The sequence below is a fragment of the Megascapheus bottae genome, chromosome X (genome assembly GCF_031878675.1).
Source record: "Megascapheus bottae isolate mThoBot1 chromosome X, mThoBot2.hap1, whole genome shotgun sequence".
Classification (NCBI taxonomy): Eukaryota; Metazoa; Chordata; class Mammalia; order Rodentia; family Geomyidae; genus Megascapheus; species Megascapheus bottae.
Window position 1 is genome coordinate 63,098,761 of NC_143547.1, and position 20,776 is coordinate 63,119,536.

Genomic DNA, 20,776 nt, shown 5'->3' on the forward strand with positions numbered 1-20,776 from the left:
TATTTGAAAAGTAAGAGGCAGAAAAAGTAATATGTGCTTATTCACTTTACAGGAGTCTTTATAATGCAAATCATTATAACATTCACTTAAATACTGTTTAATATACTTGCTTCATGCTATATGTTTTGGTAAGTTTTGCAGTTGCAAAAACATTAGTAGTTCCAATTCAGATAATTTTTTTCTTTTATGATAATAGGAAATTTAAATTTTATACATCAATAAGCTTTTACTTGTTGCAAGGCTTTGTATACATGTAAGACCATGTGCAATATGGAGGATAGTGTAAATTTTACTCTGTTTTTTGATTTGTCTTATAAATTCTCCTTCTACATACCTGCAGGTATAATAACATAGACAAATCCTTTAACTTAATCGTGTTTTAATAATCTCAAAATACTTAATTGAAATAAATAATTATAAAAATAATCAAAAACTTTTCACATGTATACAACAGCTATTAATAAGCGATGTAATGAGATTGTGTATTTAAGTTATTTGAAAGTGGTCTTTCTTAGGCATATTAAATCTCACTAATATATGCATATGTTCTATGCACATGATCTTCAAAATTTATTGGATTGTGACAAAGATGCTTGCCTACACAAGTCTAGAATATACTTTTAATGGTATTTCTGGTAATGTCTTATAAAAAGACTCCCAATAGTACCGTATAGAATTTTTAAATTTCTGTTTTCTTTAATCTGGCTGCAAATTATACAGTATGTGATGCCTTACAAGAAGCAGTTACTGAACATTGTCTCTGGACAGTTGATAATAGTTGTTGCATTTGAGAACAATCATAATATAATTGAAAGAGAACAAACCACTAGAGATCAGGAGATATGGCTCATATATTGTCCCTAATAAGTTGAAATGGCATTTGGAAAATAAGTTACCCTGTGGCTGGTGACTCTCCATATCTGTAAATTAAGATATAAGAGCCTCAGTTCCAAATTCCTTCTGACTGCTCTTGTCAACTGTCACACTTCTCCAATCAGAATAGTTACCACAGACAGTTGTATTATAAGCTTTTCTTAAAAACCCTATTCCTACAGGGTATACTTTTATTGTCAACAAATACTTTCTTACATTTTAACAGTCTGACAGTTTTGAAAAACATGATATTTTGATGATCCTAACCTAAGGTTAGATTTGTGCTATATTTATGTATTGCATACAGGTGCTGAGTGCATGAATAAATGGTTCTTTTAGAGTGTTTCCATGTGAGACAATTGGCATAACATTTCAAAACAGAAAATATTCAACAATATATTAACATGTGTTGGAATAAATACTTTGTTGCAATAAATTCTTAAAATGTTAAAGTATGGAATATTTTTGTCCTTTAGAAAATATCCTACTTTGAAAACTCTTTCCCTCTGTATCATACTAATATGATCCTGAAAATTGATTCTGAATACCTCTTGACCCGACTTTGCTCTGGTGTTTAGAGCCATGCTTTTCCAAATATATTATCTTTAGTTATATAGTATTTCCCTACATACTAGAAAAATTAAATTTAAAAAAGAATTAAATGACTTTATTCTGGTTTAATTGATATGGCCTATTGATTTATGAGCATTAGGTTTATTTTGCCATACCAGAGGTTCTTCTGTATATTCCACTATGAATCCTAGTAGCATTCATACATTTAGGACTTAGCTAAAGTTTACTTTAAAGTGGCACCTCTGATTTGATGCAATATGAAACAGTTCACAAGAAATCAAAGTAATACTTTGGGTGACAGATGAGAGTAAACACTGTCTTTCTAATATGACAAACCCCAAAGTTGTAGGCTTTATTTTTCTTTATATATCTAATAGAATTTGTATGCATGCACATATGCATATGTAGAATTTAGTCTAAAAATTCATGAAAATGGTGTCTCTGTGATTCTTAAAACCCTGGTAAGTACTTTTTTCTGAGTCAAGTGTTTGTAGCTACCAAAAATAGGTCAATGAATATGAGAAGATATAAGAAAAGATAAGGGAAGATACGGGGTTTATTGCTTCTTTAAATGGATCATAATATAAAACAGCGTTTTTACAATTTAACATTTGTGTTTGCCATCATTTGTCATGCATATGTATTGGACAATTTAAACTTGTATTCCAGTATTTTGCAGATACACCAGGAACATACACAGAATTACTCCATAATCATGTAATTGTGTGGCCAATATGTTCTTTGTTGGAGAAATACTTATAGTTCCTATAATTTTTTTCTAATATGTTTATGGACTGCCTAATGCAGACTACTTGAGGTCTTACATGATCACAGGACAAATTTCTTAATATGCAGTCATTTCAAATAAAGAAACATAAGAATTTTGTTTGAAAAGCATTTATATAATTAGAATTAGAAATTACTTGTGTCTTTATTAAAATGTGAAACTTCAATTCTGAATGAAAGTTCTTTTCTGCTTCTTCTTCTATAGTTTGGATTGCAAAGAATTCTGGGAGATGAAAGGAGTCTTTTCCTATTGGCAAGAGCGATTGATCCTAAACAACCCAATATGATGACTGAAATAGTAAAATTACTTTCTGCTATTTGCATTGTTGGAGAAGACAACATGTAAGTATTAGTTTTTTTACTTAGTACACTTCAAATGATACATGAGAAATTAAGGCTTACATATGTTTTTTGATGCAAAATATAGTAAATGTTAATAAATTTTAAATTGACATTTTATATTATGTGTTTGTGTGTGTTTGTGTGTGTGTCCGTCTGTCTGTCTGTCTGTCTGCCTTTCTTTCTGTTTATGTGTCTGTGTCTGTGTCTGTTCCTGTCCCTGTGTGTTTACACATAATCTTCAAAGGTAATTATCCAAACATACACACACATACCATACTGTATGTCATGCTTTTTGACTCACTGAATAATTCACTACTTGTTGGTTGTGGGGCTTGAACTCTGGGTCTGGGCACTGTACCCAAGTTCTTCAGCTCAAGGCTGCCATCCTACCCCTTGATCCAGAATGCCACTTGCAGTTTTCTCATGGTTAATTGCAGATAAGAGTCTCACGGACTTTAGTGCCCAGGCTGGCTTTGAACTGCAATTCTCAGATCTCACCTTCCCAATTAGCGAGGATTACAGCCACCATGCACAGTTTTTATTATTATTTTAAGGAAGTAGTTTTTCACTTACCTATGTTAACTAAAATGTTGAACTAATTTTTTGCAAAGTGAAATATATTAAACTGTTGATATTTATTGTATGTATGTGTAATCCAATATATTAATTACATGGTAATAATAGTGAGTTTGAAGCAAAAGTTAAAATTTTTTTGCCATTCATGGGCTTGGGCTTAGGTCCTGAGCACTGTCCCTGGATTTTCTCAAGGCTAGGGTTCTACCACCTGAGCCACAGCACCACTTCTGGCTTTTTGCTACATATGTGGTACCGAGAAATCGAACCCGTGTCTTCGTGCATGCTAGGCAAGCACTCTGCCACTTGGCCAAACTCCCAGCCCAAAAGTTAAAATTTTATATCATTAGTGAGCCTAGTTTCTTTCTGTCTTTCATTATTTATTTATTTAACTTATGGGGCTTTAACTCTGGGCCTGGGCACTGTCCCTGAGCTCTACCACTGGATCCACAGTACAACTTCTAGTGAATCTAGGTTTAAGGAGCCAGGACCATTAAAAAAAAATGTAATCAAAAGACACAAAATTCTTCTTGTGGAAACATATTGTAATAATAATACAATAGCACTGATCAAAGATGCATTTTATTGTTTTGTTTTCTGTTGGTCTTTGTGCTTGAACTCAGGGCCTGGACACCATCCTTCAGTTCTTTTTCTCAAGGCTAGCACTATAACACTTTGAGCTCCACTTCTTTCTTTATTTTTTCATTTTAATTTTTATTATCGAGGGTACAGTTACATTCGCCAGGTATTATTTCTCACACATTAGTACTGCTTCTCATGTTTTTGTCCCCATTTCCCTCCCCCCACCCCTCCCAATCATCTTGTTCCCCCCCCTTCTTTCCTATTTCAAATAAACAAATAATCATATATACAATATACCAGGTAACAAAGTCAGATACAGTAACAGTATGAGATTAACCAAAGAGCAATAAAGTACAACATATTATATTAAGAACAGCAATCATTGAGCTCCACTTCTTATTTTCTGTAGGTTAATTGGGAAAAAGAGTCTCAGGCACTTTCATACCTGGGCTGCGTTCAAATCAGGATTTTCAAATCAGTCTGCTGAGTAGCTATAGATTGTTCTGATATGTTCACTTTCTTATAATTGTTAGAATAAAATAGGATGCTGCTTACTTCATATAAATTAAAATGCATGTATTAAAAAGAATATTATCTATATCTTCAATACTTTTTTCAATTACAAATGAGAAAACAATTGCAAAAATAGTTTACTTGCCCATTATATAAAACTCAGTTTGTATGTGGATAATATTTTAGTCAATAATATTTTTTACTTGTTAACCAATACATTGTACAATAACCTGGTACCTACATAGAATTTAATTTGATCAAAATATTGCATGGAAATAACAGTACTTTTATTCTGTTGAATTCATTTCTTCGACACTGATTTTTTTCCATTTTTGAATATTTTATTGATATAATTTAAAGTAATAAATGCATATAATTACCATATACATGATATGTATCATATGCATATAGATGACACTGATTTTTGTTTTATTTTATTTTATTTTATTTTTTTCTTGGTCCTGATCCTGTCCCTGAGCTTTTTTTTTTCAAGGCTAACAGTACCACTTTGTGCCACAGCACTACTTCTGGTTTTCTGGTGGTTAATTTGAGATTAAAGTTTCATGGACTTTCTTGCCTGGGTGAGCTTCAAATTGTGGTCCACAGATCTCAGCCCCCTGAATAGTTAGAATTATAGCTATTAGTGACCGGCACCCTGAATATCCTGATGCTTTTAATTGCTAAGAATTTCTCTTTTAGATTTTTTTCTTTTGTTTCATTATAAATAGGAGTGATTTAAATTCTTTTAAAGAATACGCACCCTTTACATTCTTTCATCACAAACTAGAACAGTTTAACTTAGTGCTGGCGCTTGAATTAAGAGAACCTGTATAAATTCATTGACTGTTTTTGCTCATGGCTGGCATTCTTCAACCTGAGCCATAGCTTCAGTTCCAAATTTTTTTTTTTTGTTGCCAGTCCCGGGCCTAAGCTCAGAGCCAGAGCACTGACCTTGGACTTTCTCAAGGCCAGAACTCTACCACTTGATCCACAGCACCACTTCTGGCTTTGTTTTCTATGAATGTTGCACAGAGGAATCAAACCCCAGTCTTCGCACATACCAGGCAAGCATTCTACCACTTGGCCAAACTCCCGGCCCCGGTTCCAACTTTTTTTCTGAATATTAGAGATACGTATTTTTTGGATTTGTTTTCCTGGGCAGGCTCAAATGACAATCCTCAGATCTCTGCTTCCTGAGTTCTATTTATGTGGTTCTGCCAGTTAATAACAGTAGGGTCATATATACGGAAAAATCCAGTATGTGATATAATGCATACATTACTTAGGTGACTTCCCCATTTCCAAAGTAGATTTGTTTCAGAACATTCTGTTCTATACTATAAATACATATACAGTTAATGGTTTCTTTTAGAAAGTACATGAATAACTAAACATTGTTCTGGTCTATATAAGCTTGAAGCACTAGAAATTAAACAGGTAAGAGTACATGGAATCATCTATGTGCAAAATGTATGTGTAAGAACGGTTTGTCATTTCTGTTTTTTCTCTCCCTCTCTCTCTTTCCCCCTTTCTCACTCTTTCCCTCCCCCTTCCTCCCCCCACTCTCCTCTACAGCCTTGACAAACTTTTGGGGGCTATTACTGCTGCAGCAGAAAGAAATAACAGGGAACGATTTTCACTAATTGTGGAAGGATTAGAAAGTCATGAGGCTTTGCAGTTACAGGTGAGTTCCTCTTGTTTTTAAATTGCTTCCAGTTATATTTAGAGTACTCATTTTCTATGACACCAACTGCATTTTATCTCATATTTAAATAGAATGCAATGTAAAGATAAAATCCTTAGTGTTGCTATGCATTTTGTTTGTGAGAATAACAATTTGAAATTAGGAAATCTACTTCTGAATTATAAGTATATAATAATTTAATGATTGCTTTAATAAATTGAAAATCGAAGCCTCAGCAATAATCTGGGCCATAGAGCAGATAGTTTCAGGGTTATGGAAAACTTAAGGTTATAGTAGAAATGTCAGAAAATTAAAAACATCTTTCTTTGTTCCATTCAGATGGCAAATGAAGGTGTGACTCAAGAATGTTAGGGGATAGAATTGCAACCTCTGTGTCAGACACCATGTAATAGTTCTTTACAGATACAACCTCAGTGCTTTGTTTAAAAAATTTTCTTTTCTTATGTGGGTTCTGATAATAACTGATTTATTACTCAAATGATGTTTCTGTTGTTGTTTTGCTTTATTTTGGCTCTTTTTTTTGGTCAGTCATGGGAACTCTGGGCCTGGGTGCTGTCCATAAGCTCTTCACCTCAAGGCTACCAACCTACCACTTCAGCCACTGTGCCACTTCCTCATTGTTATTGATCAGTCTGAACTCATATTTATGCTATGAGGGCTTGTATGAAATGTTTTAACTTGCATATATCATTTGATTTCTGAACATTTTTATAGATTTATTATTGGTTCTATTTTGTTTCTAAGATGAATAGACAGGGTGATTAACTGTTTTTTAAAATTAACACAGCTTATAAAAGCTACAACTGTATGTCAGTTTGGTCCCCAATGTTATTTTTTTCTTTTTAGTTAGTGTCTACACCATGAAAAATGGTCTTTGTGATGTGTTTTAAGCTCCGGTTTTGCCATTTCACAAAGAGAATATAGTTCCACATTTAATTTTATGAAGTTACATAATACTAATTTTTCATTAAACTTTTATGTGAAACAATTGATTTTCTTTTTTTTCTGTATTGAAAACTATCTATATCCCTTGCTCCTAGATTTTGCAATGTATCAGATAGACAAACTGGCTTATCTAAGGGGAATCTATAATGTAATAAAATGTAATAGTTCTTCAAATATTTAAAGATTTTTCTATATCATTATCTTCAATTATGAGGAATATTTTGTATACTTTTATGGTGTCCTCTTTATATCAGAGTATGTGTTTTAGAATGTAGATAGTTTTCCATTGCTTTTCTTCTTATAATACATTCTTTTCATAAATTTAATAACATAACTTTTTTGTCAGTCCTGGGATTTGAACTCAGGGCTCGAGTACTGTCCATGGGCTTTCTCAGGGCTAGCATTCTACCACTTGAGCCACAGCACCACTTCTGGCTGTTTCTATGTGTGTGGTACCGAGGAATCCAAGCCAGGTCTTCGTGCATGCTGTGCAAGCACTCTATCTCTAGGCCAAACTCCTGGTCCCAATATTTAATCTTTTTTTTTTTGCCAGTTGTGGAGATTGAACACAGGGCCTGGACACTGTCCTTGGACACTTTTTCCTCAAGGATAACACTCTGCCACTTGAGCCACAGCACCACTTTCAGCTTTTTCTATGCCTGTGGTACCAAGGATTCAAACCCAGGGCTTTGTGCATGTGAGGTGAACACTCTACCTCTAGGCTACCCTCCCAACCCGTCCCCTCAATATTTAATCTTAATATACTTTCATACCTTTAGTGAAACAATGAAAACTATCATTTTTAGATGACTTTTTTGAAATTTTGTTCTTATTCTAATGATTGGACTTACCTAACTAAATTTCCTGGACACTATTCTATATGTATTTTTTGGTGCTATGCTTGCATTGTATTAGGGAAAAAGGTTTTTTTTTTACATTCCATTTTCAATTTCCCACACATGAGCTATGAATATATACATATTTAATAATTCATTTTTGATGTAATTTTATTGTTCTTATTAAGGTGTTGTACAGAAGGGTTACCATTTCATAAGTCAGGTAATTAGTACAGTTTTTTGGGGGTGAGGACAATGTCACCACCCCTTTATGTGCTTTCTACCATCTTTTTATTTTGGTTGGTTTTGGGACTTGAACTCTGGGCTGGGGTGTTGTCCGTTGTCCCTGAGCTCTTCAGCTCAAGGGGTAGCCCCTACCCCTTGAACCACAGTTCTATTTCTGGTGATTATTTGGAGATAAGACTGTCATGGACTTTTCAGTGCCCAGGCTGGCTTTGAGCCACGATCCTTAGATCTCAGCCTTCTGAGTAGTTAGGATTACAAGCATGAACTACCACGGATTACAAGCATGAACTACCACTCCCAGCTCCACCATTTATTTTTAATATTAATTTTAACAACAATTCTGTGAGTTACAGATAATCATGTCCAATTTTCTGATCAAGGAATTGAGTTCCTGGGAAATGACACAACTCACTTATAAACATACAGCTGTTAAGAAAGGAGAAGTAGGATTTGACTTAGGTTTTTTTGTGGGGGGGAAGGAATCCTGTTCTTGAGCTCAGGGCCTGAACATGTCCTTGGACTTTCTCAAAGCCAAAGCCCTACCACTTGAGCCTCAGAACTACTTCCTGCTTTTTTTCTATGTATGTGGTATTGAGGAATCGAACCTGGGTCTTCATGCATGCTAGGCAAGCAGTCTACCACCAGGCCACGTTCCTGGCCCCACTGACTTAGGTTTTTGAGGTGCCACGTTTGATATAGTGTTGCTTCTTTATTGTTATACCACTTTCACAGAGTAATATAACCCCATATAGATGAGACTGATCTGACATTCAGAAAGCTGTACACAATGAAATGAGAAAAGAGCAACTGTTTAACAAATAACACATGACAGAATCATAGACATCTTGCTAAGTATTAAGGAAATTGTGGAATACTGATTATAGATGCAAACAGATGCAAACTACAATTTGAAATTCCTTACTTTAATGAGCTACAAATATTAGTATTTTCTTATATACAGAACTTAATGCTCTCAGAAGAATTGTGGAATGGGCTTGTTCATTAGAATTATTTAATGTCAATGAAAAAATAATTTTCCAAAAGTTCAAAAATATATTCAGATTGCAGAAATGGAAAACAAAAGTTTAAATCTGTTGCTTAAAAAATATAATTAGTGCTATATTTTAACAAAATTACTTTTCTATTTTGGTAATATCCTGAGACTTTTCAAAATGTTATTACAGTCTCAGGAAGTAATTTTGTTAAAATACAGGACTAATTATCCTTTTAAGTAACAACTACATGCCTCCCCCATTTGATTTTAAAACAGATTATTAACTTCTTCCAGTTCTTTTTTCTAGAGTTTTTTTGTAGGTTACTTTTGAAGGGAAATTGAGTGTGCAGGATCAGATTTTTTATTATTTTCAGTCTTTTACAAAACAGCAGATAAGGGAAGTAGCCTTGAGATGAAAAGCTCAGGGACAGCGTCCAGGCCTGGAGTTCAAGCCACATGACCAACAAAAAATAAAGAATAAAAAAATATTGTTAAAAACAATATTTGTTGTTAATGGGCTCTCTTGTTTCACTTCCCTTCATACTGCAGTACCCTTCTCTCCAGCCTCATACCTTTTCATTTTGTATTCCATGTGGCAAAAAGAATCTATGCTTATGTTTTCTGTTTCCAAATGACCCTTCAAAACTAAGCATTTTCACTGTTTTTCCTGTAATGGTTTACGATGATTCTCTAATTTCAGCATCCAATGTCTTCTTTCACATCTTGATCACTTGTAACTATGGACCACCATCCTCCTCAAAAATGTTAATTCCCTTACCTCTCCCCTTAGCATGCTCTCTTGGTCTTTGACTGCTTAATGTGATTCTCCTCTTCTGTTATTTATCTTCTCAGAGAGTTATTTTCCTATTTTCTATTGTACTCTGTTATTTCCTATCATCTTACCCACATACCTATATGCATATTATGTATTATGCTCATATATACATGCATATAGACATACACACATGTACATATTTATCTTGTCTTCTTTGTATAGTCTCATTTGTTTCTCTATCTTTAATATCCATGTACCTTGTATCAAGTGTAAAGACAGAATTTTAGCTTGTTTTTTTTTTTCTATTTCATGTTGTTTAAAAGTCATGAAACTATCATGGTATCGGGAATCAATTATGAAATGGTTTATTTATTTATTTATTTTTGGTAATGGTCTGGGATTTGAAGTTAGGGCTTAGGTACTGTCCCTCAGCTCCTTTTGATCAAGGCTAGCACTCTACCACTGGAGCTATAGCACCACTTTTGACTCCTTTTCAGTAGTTTACTGCAAATATGAGTCTAACAGACATTAATGCTTTGGCTGGCTTCAGACCTCAGCCTCTTGAGTAGGATTACAGGTGTGGGCCAACAGCACCAAGCTAAAAACAATTTTTTTATAAGTCATGTGCATGTGGAGAGCAAATTTCTATAAGTTCATAAAAGTTAAATATATGTACGGTCATGTTGTGAGAGGGAAGTAAAGACCAGCATTAGGTTATAGAATACAGGCTGCCCCCGGCTCAGTTAAAATCCTTTTTTTTTCTCCTGAGGCCCTTAAAATACATGTACTCTTCCTTTGTTCACCATTGTAAATCATAGTGGTAACGTCTCATTTTCCTTTTTTCCCCCTGAGTCTTGGACTTGAACTTGCTATCTGACTGCTTGTGTTTACTCATTGGCATTTATTCTTCTACCTGAGCGAGCCACTTTTCCAACTTAACCACATGATTTTCTTAATGAACAAGCCTTCTTTCTCTCCTACATTCAACCAATTACCAAGCTTTATAAATACTATTTATACATCCACATATATGTGTGTGTGTGTGTGTGTGTGTGTGTGTATATATATATATTTAACCCATTCCCTCTACTCTATTTCCTTTAGTCTATTCTCAATAATGTTATTTCAACAGTTTCTAATAATTATCTTGTAGATACATACTTCCCTTCGAGACAAATGCTCTGCTTCTAACATGTTTCCAACATTTATGTTTGTTTATTTTTGCCTGTTTTGGGGTTTAAACTCTGGGCCTGAGTGCTATCCTTTGAGCTTTTGTGGTTTTTTTTAATTTTGGGATCACTTGTGGGGCTTGAATTCAGGGCCTGCATGCTGTCCCTGAGCCTTTTTGTGCTATAGGCTAGCCCTGTGCCAATTGAGCCAGAGCACTACTTCCAATTTTTGAGTGGTTCATTGGAGATAAGAATCTCACAGGCTTTCCTGCCCAGGTTAGCTTTGAACTGTGATCCTGTCTGCTTTTGTTGCTCACTTATTACATGTGACATAGATCATATGACATTTTCCCATGTTGTAGCTACCATCTTAATATTCTGACTTTCAAACAATTCTCTCTTCCAAATGTATATTACATTGTATTACATATATTATATCATATATAAATTACATCATTATTATTATATGGTACCATGTCATTATATCTCTTATTTATATCTATATATAATATAGGTCATATATTATATCACATATAACTGTATATTACATTATATTATATATTATATACTCTTGAATATATTATAATTTTATAAATATCCTCAATGTTTTATTATGTAGAACTAAAATTATCTGTGCTTAAATACCCATATGTCTTTTAAGTGAAATGAAAACACAAAGGAAGGCAAATTTTGATATATCCTGCATCGGTCTTGATACATGAACTAGGTGAATGTTCCAGAGTTTTTTTTCTATTATGGATAGTAGCAATAGGGTGACAGGTAAGTAGGGCTTCCATGAAGTAAAAATGGGCCACAATATTCTTCTAGTAGCTTCAGAAAAGGAAAGAGAACAACATAATTACAGCATATACCTGAAACCTATTTCTAGATAGCTGGATTGGAAAAGCTTGGGCACATTGAACATTGATAAGTGGCCTTGGGAATGAAAGTATACTTAATGTCCAGTGAGATATTATTTGAAAAACTCGTGTCTTGGTTCGGGTGTTTAGCCTAGTGGTAGAGTGCTTGCCTAGCATGCACGAAGACCTGGGTTCGATTCCTCAGTACCACATACATAGAAAAAAGCCAGAAATTGTGCTGTGGCTCAATTGGTAAAGTTCTCATCTTGAGAAAGCCCAAGGACAGTGCCCAGGCCCAGGACTGGCAAAATAAAGACAAAACAAAACAAAAACAAACCTCATGTCTTCTTAGGCTGAAATTGTTTAGAAAGGTGAAGGTACTTAAAGTTTACAAAACTGGGTAGAAAATGTATTCACGTGGCCTAATCAACTTTCAAACTCTGTTCTAAGATGTACCCCCACACCGAGTCCAAATTCTGCTAGGACTCATATTTGTTGCCCTTCTCTCAGTTAACTTTCCACCTGATTTCTAGTCCCTACTGATTTACCTGCTTTCAGTTTCTGTAGTGTCCTTAACTGTCCATCTTTTTTTACTTCCTATTCTTCCTTCTTCTTCAACCTAAAACTCACCTTCCTCCATATTTCCAGTCCTAATTAGCTTTTGCATTATGTATCCATTAGTATATGTTGAACATATACTAGTCATTTTCAAATTGCCCTTTTCCTCCATCTCTATTCAAGCAATCACTCAAATCTGTCATTTCAACTTCCTTCATGTTGTACTTTTTTAAAATCTTGGCATCATATCCTCTCTCTGCTCTCCACACTGCCATTTAAAATTTTCAAGTTATTGCCACTTGTCCCTTTTATATCATTTCCTCACACTTTCCTACATTCCTTCCCTTCATTCAGAGAACTTTAAATCATCTTCTACAGTTACCTTTCTGTAGTGTACTTTTGTCAGATCCCTGTTTAAAAACCTACAATCTTTTTATAGGTTACAGATTAAAGTCTAGGCCTAACTTCCCCCCCTCCAAAAAAATTCATCATCTGGCTGTATTTTTTTAAGCATCATACGCTACAAATCTTCTCTATTTACGTTTGATTCAAACATACTATGCTGTTTCCTGAACATTTAGTGCTATTTCCCTTCTTTGCTTTCATTCATTCATTTTTTTTGCGTGAAATCCTTTTCCATTTCATGAAACAATTAAATCATACTGTATATTTGTGTCTTTGTTGATAAGTACTTATTTTGACTTAAAACCTCATTTTTTCATAATTCCAGCTGGTTTAGAATAATGACCTCGTTAATGTTAACAGAGTACTTAATAAGGTCAAAGTGTGATGTGTCAATAAAATTTTTAAAAGCACATTTTTTCACAGCTAATGACAATATGGATAATCTATCTGAAAGTACTATAGAGTTGGCAATTATACTCTATAGCCTTATGAATTGTGATAAAACAAATAAATGGCTGTAGTTTCTAAACTGAGTTGAAATAAATATGTTTATGAATTTCTCCTGTAATTTTGTGAAGCTATTCAGGTCTAAACAGCTTCCTCTTTCCATCAATGTGTAGTTTTAAATGCATTCACTCAGTATGTTATATACACATACAGCATATATGATATTGCATCAGTTCATAGAGGTATGAACTGATATTTCCTTAAGACTTATGGCTAATGGCACAAAATAGAATTACAGAAAGCAGCTTTTATAATTCAGGAAACATCACAATTATGGTTCTTTCAATGATTTTCCATGCCTTGATATTTTTATTTTCATTAAATTTGTATGAAAAACTGAGATGCACAAGGTACATTACTTTGAACATTAAAACCATTATAAAGAAAGGAATCAATGAGAAATCTGTGTAAGGGCTCTCTGATTCTCGACCCAAAGGCATGTTTTCTTTATGGTGTAAGTTGAGTTAGTTATTAAGGCTAGATTTGAACATTTAGTGTGCTACAAGGAATCTAAAACCGTAGATCATGATGTCTAGGTTTGAGCCTCAAGTTCTCTCTGGCTTATATCTATGTGACCTTGGGATATGACCTTATGTCTGTAGGTTTTGTACATCTAAGTGAACGCATGGGACTAGAATATTTTATGTTCTCACCAGCTTTAAAATCTCTTGATTTTTTTTCACTTTCTGTCTCTGGAGTTGGATTTTTTAAAAAGCAGATTGATTTTGCATTGTAAAAGGACAATAGGGTATATTCATGTCCTTAAAGATTTATATACTTGGAAGTTGAACGTACCAGTTTAAAAACTTTTATTATTCAGAAGTCACTTTTATACTTCTTTGATGCTTAGGTGTTAAAGCTTAGGACAGAAGACTTTCATTATTTTTCTTTAACATCTCCAATGTAGTGCTATTCAATCAAACTTTCTGCAGTGTTCTATATCCATTCTCTCCAAAATGGTGGCTGCTAGCCACAATGCAGCACTTTCGTACCACTGGAACTTGAGCTACACAAAGCCAATGAAGTGAAACCATTAAAACTCTCTTTTAATTACTGTTTTTTTTTTGCTTTCCTTTTTGATACTGGAGATTGAACCCAGGACCTAGCATTTGCTAGGTAATTGTTTTGTGATGGAACTGTCTCTCAACTCTTGATTTTAATTATAAAGAAACATGTGTTAAGCAGTAAATCACTATCATTTATATATATATATATATACACATGCACATGTGCATGTATTTAGGTGCATATACATGCTGATGAACAAGTTTTGTGGCAGAAAATAAAACTTTAGAGGCTAGTATTTTAGATGATGTTACCCTGTTTATATGCTATTGTGCAAGATGCATGTGAAGTGAGATTTAATGCAATCCAAGCATGACTTTCCACTTTGGCTTGTTTTGTTTGTATTCTATGTACTACATAGCACATAGTTGAAATAATTGATTGCTTTTCTAATTTCCCTGTTCTTTCAAAGTTAGTCTTATTTTACAACCATGATTCACCAGATAAATTTTATTACCTTTCATATTGTTTAAAAGTTTTCACTGGATAACTGCATAAGACACCTGGATTGTGCTAGAAACTTTCAGTATTTACCATATAGACATATAGTCTAAAAATAAGAATTTCTTTTTTCATGCTTTCTTTTTTGTTTGTACTAGAGTGTGAATTCAGGTAGGAGGCTGATGCTCTACCACTTGGACAATGCCTCCGGGTCTGCCTTATTCTGTCTTATTTGTAGATAGATTCTAGTGGGATTTTTCTGCCTGGTTCTGTTACAAACTACTGTCTGCAGATTTCAGCTTCCAAAGTAGCAAGTATTACAGGTGTGAGGCCCTTTTTTTTTGCCAGTCTTGGGCTTAAGCTCAGGGCCTGAGGACTGTCCTTGGATTTTTCTCAAGGCTACAACTCTACCACTTCAGCCTCAGCACCACTTCTGGCTTTTTCTAAGTATGTGGCACCAAGGAATCGAACCCAGGTCTTCATGCATGCTAGGCAAGCACTCTACCACTAGGCCAAACTCCCGGCCCCGGTGTGAGGCACTTTTACTACACAAAATATGTTTTAAAACACTTTTCAGTTATGTTGGCACTATTGGTATTTGAACATACTCAAGGCAAAAGCCATGTCACCAATCATTGACCTTTACTATTACTTTTATCTTTTGCCAGTTCTGTGGCTTGAACTCAGGGCCTAAGCACTGTCTTTGGACTTTCTCAAGAGCAAAGCTCTACCACTTGAGCTACTATACCACTTCCAGCCTTTTTCTACGTATATGATACCAGGGAATGGAACCTAGATCCTCATGCATCTAGGCAAGCACTCTACCACAAGGCCAAATTCCCGGCCTGATTTTCACTATTTTTATTAACTCCTAATCAAAGTATTTTCGATTGTTTAGAAGACTCATTAACTTGCTTATTATGGAAATGTTCTCTCTACATTTAGACTATTAATATAAGCCATAAACTGAAATTTGTTTTACAAAAAGAATGCTAGCAGATGACAACTTTTTCTTTGCTAATTTGCGATTGGGTTTGTACTTTGGCTCCTTCAGTCATATTTATATCATAAGTTACTCAAGTAAATGCAGCAATATAGTCCTATACATGATATGCATATTACTATTTCATCCCATTGAAATTGTAGAGACATACATAATTTATTTTTTTAATTAATTGTGTTTATTTTTCTTGAACCCAGCCTCTCATACAAACTAGGCAAGCACTATACCACTAAGCCACATTCCTACCTGTATTTTGTTTTTAATTAGTAACGGTACTGGGGTTTGAATTCAGTGCGTTGTGTTTTCTAGGCACTGTATATTTAGATAACATCTTGTGAATATTTTGGCAGTGTTGTTTATAATATTACTGGATATTTGAAGAGTATAGTTCCATTTCTAGGAATGTTTAGATATTAAGATAAAGCAGACATCTGACTAAATATTTGCCACATCCTTGAAATTATCTTGCATGTTTTTCCCTTTAAAATATGATATTTGATTTTTGAATATATATGACTGATTTGCATACACATCTTTCCTACAGGGCTTCCATGTATAAGATAGTGTTACAAACATAAGAATAATATACATTTCATATTTTTATGTCTTGAAAACAGTCTTTTTCCAGTCAGGATTTCACACACTACTAGTCATTGCATATTTAAGATCAATTTGAGTATTCAGCTTTTTAAATTGAGTCTTAGCTAGTACCATTAGATTTGAGGCGCATTCTTCAAGAATGATGTTTAGAAGTAAAATATGAAACACATAGAAATTATTATTCTGTTGATTCTCTTCTGCCTTACAGTTACACAAACTGAGATCCCTTTTATAATAGGGAACCTCAAAATTAAAGGTTCACAAGCAAAGCTTGTGTACAATTTATTATGTAATATACATTTCTGCTACTCTCACAATGAGTTCTAGTTATCTTAATAGAACTGAATTCATTTTGAATAAATTCATTATATTTAATTATACATTTTAATGCTTTATGTATTTCATTTAAATCCATCCTGTTAAGAGAATGGGAGCAGTATGAATCAGTGTATATAGTTAATGAGTTTGAATAGAAAATTTGTAAACACGTGGAACTGAAGTCAAGGTGGATATGAAATTCACATTTCTTTTTTTCCATATATTTTTATTGTAATTAATTGAAGGGTTATATTATATTCACCAGACGGAAGGCACATTAACATTGATACCCTTTCTCATGTCTTGGTTCTCATTTCCCTACCTCACCCCCGCCCCTCATCTTGTTTTCCCCCCTTCCCTATCCTATTTCAAATAACCAAATAAACATATATACAATATATCAGAGAACAAGGTAAAATTATATGTCACATTTCTTAATCTTTTCAAATGTTCACATTTGGATCTCTGGGTTTCTCAGAGGGAGTTTAATATCTTCCTATTTTTCAGTGAAGCATAATGTATTTGACCATCCATCATATTTTTTGTTTCAATGAATTATCTGAACACATTACCTGAATACGTCCTAATGTATTTATTTTTTATATTTTTAACAAACATGTAATTTCTTATTGCAGGTGGCATGTATGCAGTTGATTAATGCCCTTGTCACTTCTCCATATGACCTTGATTTTCGAATACATTTAAGGAATGAATTCCTTCGTTCTGGCCTTAAGTCATTATTACCAGTAAGTGTAATATAAATATGTTATACTGATGAGCTAATAATTTTCTATTTTGAGGGAAGTACTTCTTGAAGCATAATATGCACTTGGGTTTTTGTTGCTATTTTCCTTTTTAAAGTATTAGGCATTATATATTTTTTCTTTCATGTTTGTCTTCTTTCTTCCCTCTCCCTCTCCTCCTACTCTTCTTTCTCCATCTTTCTTTTTTGTCTTTGTATTTGTCCTTTTTGTTTTACTTTTCTTCTTAGACCTGGGTCTTGAACTCAGTTCCTGAACTGTTGTTTTTTTTCTAATTTTGTTTTGTTTTGTCTTGTTTGTTTTTTTCTTGGTTTGGCTCGAGGTTAGCTTGAACCTCATCTCCAGTTTTGGCTCTTCCATGGTTAATTGGAGAAAAAAAGTGACATGGACTCAATCTACTATCCTCAGATTTCAGCCTCCTGAGTAACTACATTTGCAAACATGAGCTTCTGGTGCCTATCATTTTAGTACGTGTGTGTGTGTGTGTGTGTGTGTGTGTGTGTGTGTGTGTGTGTGTGTGTGTTTGTATGTGTGTGTGTGTGTACACGCCTGTCTACATGTGCATGTGTGTGTATGTGTATGTGATGAGGCTTGAACTCTGGGCCTGGGCATTATCCTTGAGATCTTTAGCTCAAGGGTACCCACAGTCTTACTTCTGGTTTTCTAGTGATTCATTGGAGATAAGAGTCTCATGTGTTCATTATTGCCCAAGCTGGCTTTGAACCACTATCTTCAGATCTCTGCCTCCTGAATATCTAGGATTATAGGCATGCTCCACCACACCTGACTTGTACATACTTTTTAATTTTGCAGTAATTTACCACAATAATGATGATGATTAATAGTTATGATATTTAGCCAGGTGTGTTGGCTCATGCCTGTAATCCTAGTTACTTGGGAGGCTGAGATCTGAGAATCAAGTTTCAAAGCCAGCCAGGGCACAAAAGCACCTGAGGCTCTTATCTCAGTTTAGCCCACAGAAAAATGGGAAGTGGGGCTTTTCTCTAGGGTAAGGGTGGTAGTCTTGAGCTGAAGAGCTCAGGGACAGTACCCATGCTGAGTTAAGCACTATGACCCACAAAGAAAATAATGATGATTCAGAGTTCTGTTAATAATGTGCCCCAATGTAATGTGGGGTTCTATGCTTTAAGTGAAAAGTGAACTTCATTGAGTTTGGAATATTGGGGAACCTAAAAGATTAGCCTTTTTTGCAGTTTCAGTTTTTATTTTAAAATGTTTTGCTTTTCATTTTGATCACTTAGATTGATTCCATTTATATTTTGCATAGGTATGCATAGTGTTTTGATTACTATGATCTAGACACACTACTTAACAGTAGTTCTCTCATTAGTGTTTGCGGAACGTTTCTAATGAGATACAGTTTTATTTTCAAACTTAAATTGAATTTGATAATTGTTCTAAATATTGTAATGTTAAAGTATTTTTGTAATGACTTTACAGCCTGATCTGTGATAAATGAGATCCTCCTTTCCCTAATTAGAAGTACAGTGGTTCTATATCTTGTTTATTAAATATATTAACTGAAGAACTGCTTTCTTTAAAACAATAACATTATTAAAGGAGACACGTCAGATCTTACTGTTCCTTTCACTTAAGTTGTTTACCATACTAACTAAAAGGAAGGGAAAAGAAAGAGCTATGGAAAACAATAACAATAATAAGCATGCATATGGGTCTTAGATTATTAGATATATCAAAATCGTGAAGTTTCTTGGTAAAGAGCCAATGGGCTGTTTCTTATAATTTGTTAGCCTGATTTTTTTTTTTGATTCTTGAACTCAGAGCCAGGGCACTGCCACTGAGCTTTTTAGTTTAAGGCTAGTGGTATACAACTTGATCTATAGTTCCATTTCTAGCCTTTTGATTGTTAATTGAAGAAAAAAAGTCCTACATACCTTCCTCCTCAAACTGTCTTGAAATGGTGATGCTCAGTCCTTGGCTTCCTGAGAATTACAGTCCTGAGGAGCTCAGGACTGTAATTAGAAACTGAGTAGAGTTCAGAAATCACCTAATCTGATTCGCTCATATTAGATAATTGTGCATTCAGATAAGTATCTTCATTTCCCTCCAAAGGGAACAATTAAAGCCAAACCAAGTTTTTCTTAAGAAAGACACCTGTTTATTATTTATTTTATATGAGACTATATAGAAACTTATTAAGATAAATTTGCTTGCCTTTTATAAACTTTTAGCAAATTATTTTGTTTTTAAATGCTAGAAATCGATGATGGGGAAATTGCTTTGAGCTATGTTTGGATTTACATATCTATAATTTTTCTGATGTATAAAAATAGAAGCAAAAATGCATTGCATTTTGTTTTATATACCAAATATGAAGTATACCAGGTTTACATATAGTTTTATAATCCAGTTTTGAATATCCTGGTACCACTTTGGTATCACTCTTAAGCATCTACTGTTGTATTAATCACTTTTGAAACCTGCAGCTTATTGGACATACATTAAAACATACTCCATTTAACTGTGTGTGTGCATATATATGTATATATGCGCATATATATGTATATATGAAGCCCCAAAATTTTTAGTGTTGCATGTTTACAATTATTTTGCAAATTATCAGAGGTTTGTAATGTATATGCTAATATTCAATGCCCCAAATTCTTATTTTCTCATTGGGGCATAAAATAGATCTTGATACAGTATCCTAACAATATTTTGGGTTCAAGATCACAAATTATCATTTAACAAGCATTTATACAGTTTCTTTTATGCCATACTTGGGACTGTTGTGGTTGACTATATCCTTGCATTTGTTCTTTATTAGTACATTTGATTCCTGTGTTTTGTCAATCAATTTTTTTTGGTCAGAGGCATATGAGAATGTTCTAATTGCTTGAATTCTTTTCCAATCTTGGATTAGTATGTTTAATCAAAACAAATACATTTAATTTGGGACATTAGCAATTAGTGTTTCTTTTTCTTGTAGAAGTGAATAATCTTTATCTGGGGCATGGAAAGGCAATAAAGTTCATACAATGAAGTAACTAAACAGCTACATTTACTTTCAGGAATCCAAGTACCTAGGTCAATTTTTAAAATTGTTTCTGTGTTTATACATTACTTATTGCTTTCTGTTCCTTGTTATCAATAAATGCTGTTGTTAAACTGTTATTCTTTTGCTAACATCTCTTTTTATAAGGATCTCAAAGAAAAAGAGAATGATGAGCTTGATATTCAATTAAGGGTGTTTGATGAGAATAAAGAAGATGATATAACTGAACTATCCCACCGTCTCAATGACATTCGTGCCGAAATGGAATATCCTTTTTCAAACTTGAAAAATAACTAGACATGTATTGTA

At 33.9% G+C, this 20,776-nt stretch overlaps 1 protein-coding gene across 6 annotated transcripts in view; it reads left to right on the top strand.

The window, feature by feature from the left end:
* Window positions 1-20,776, top strand: part of Diaph2 (diaphanous related formin 2) — an 809,447-nt gene that overhangs the window by 199,372 nt on the left and 589,299 nt on the right. For all 6 annotated transcript variants that reach the window (XM_090326172.1, XM_090326173.1, XM_090326169.1 and 3 more), the window contains 4 exons: window positions 2,438-2,574; window positions 5,818-5,926; window positions 17,305-17,415; window positions 20,615-20,733. In XM_090326172.1, the coding sequence (XP_090182298.1) occupies window positions 2,438-2,574; window positions 5,818-5,926; window positions 17,305-17,415; window positions 20,615-20,733 (476 nt within the window). The remainder of the gene's footprint in view (window positions 1-2,437; window positions 2,575-5,817; window positions 5,927-17,304; window positions 17,416-20,614; window positions 20,734-20,776) is intronic.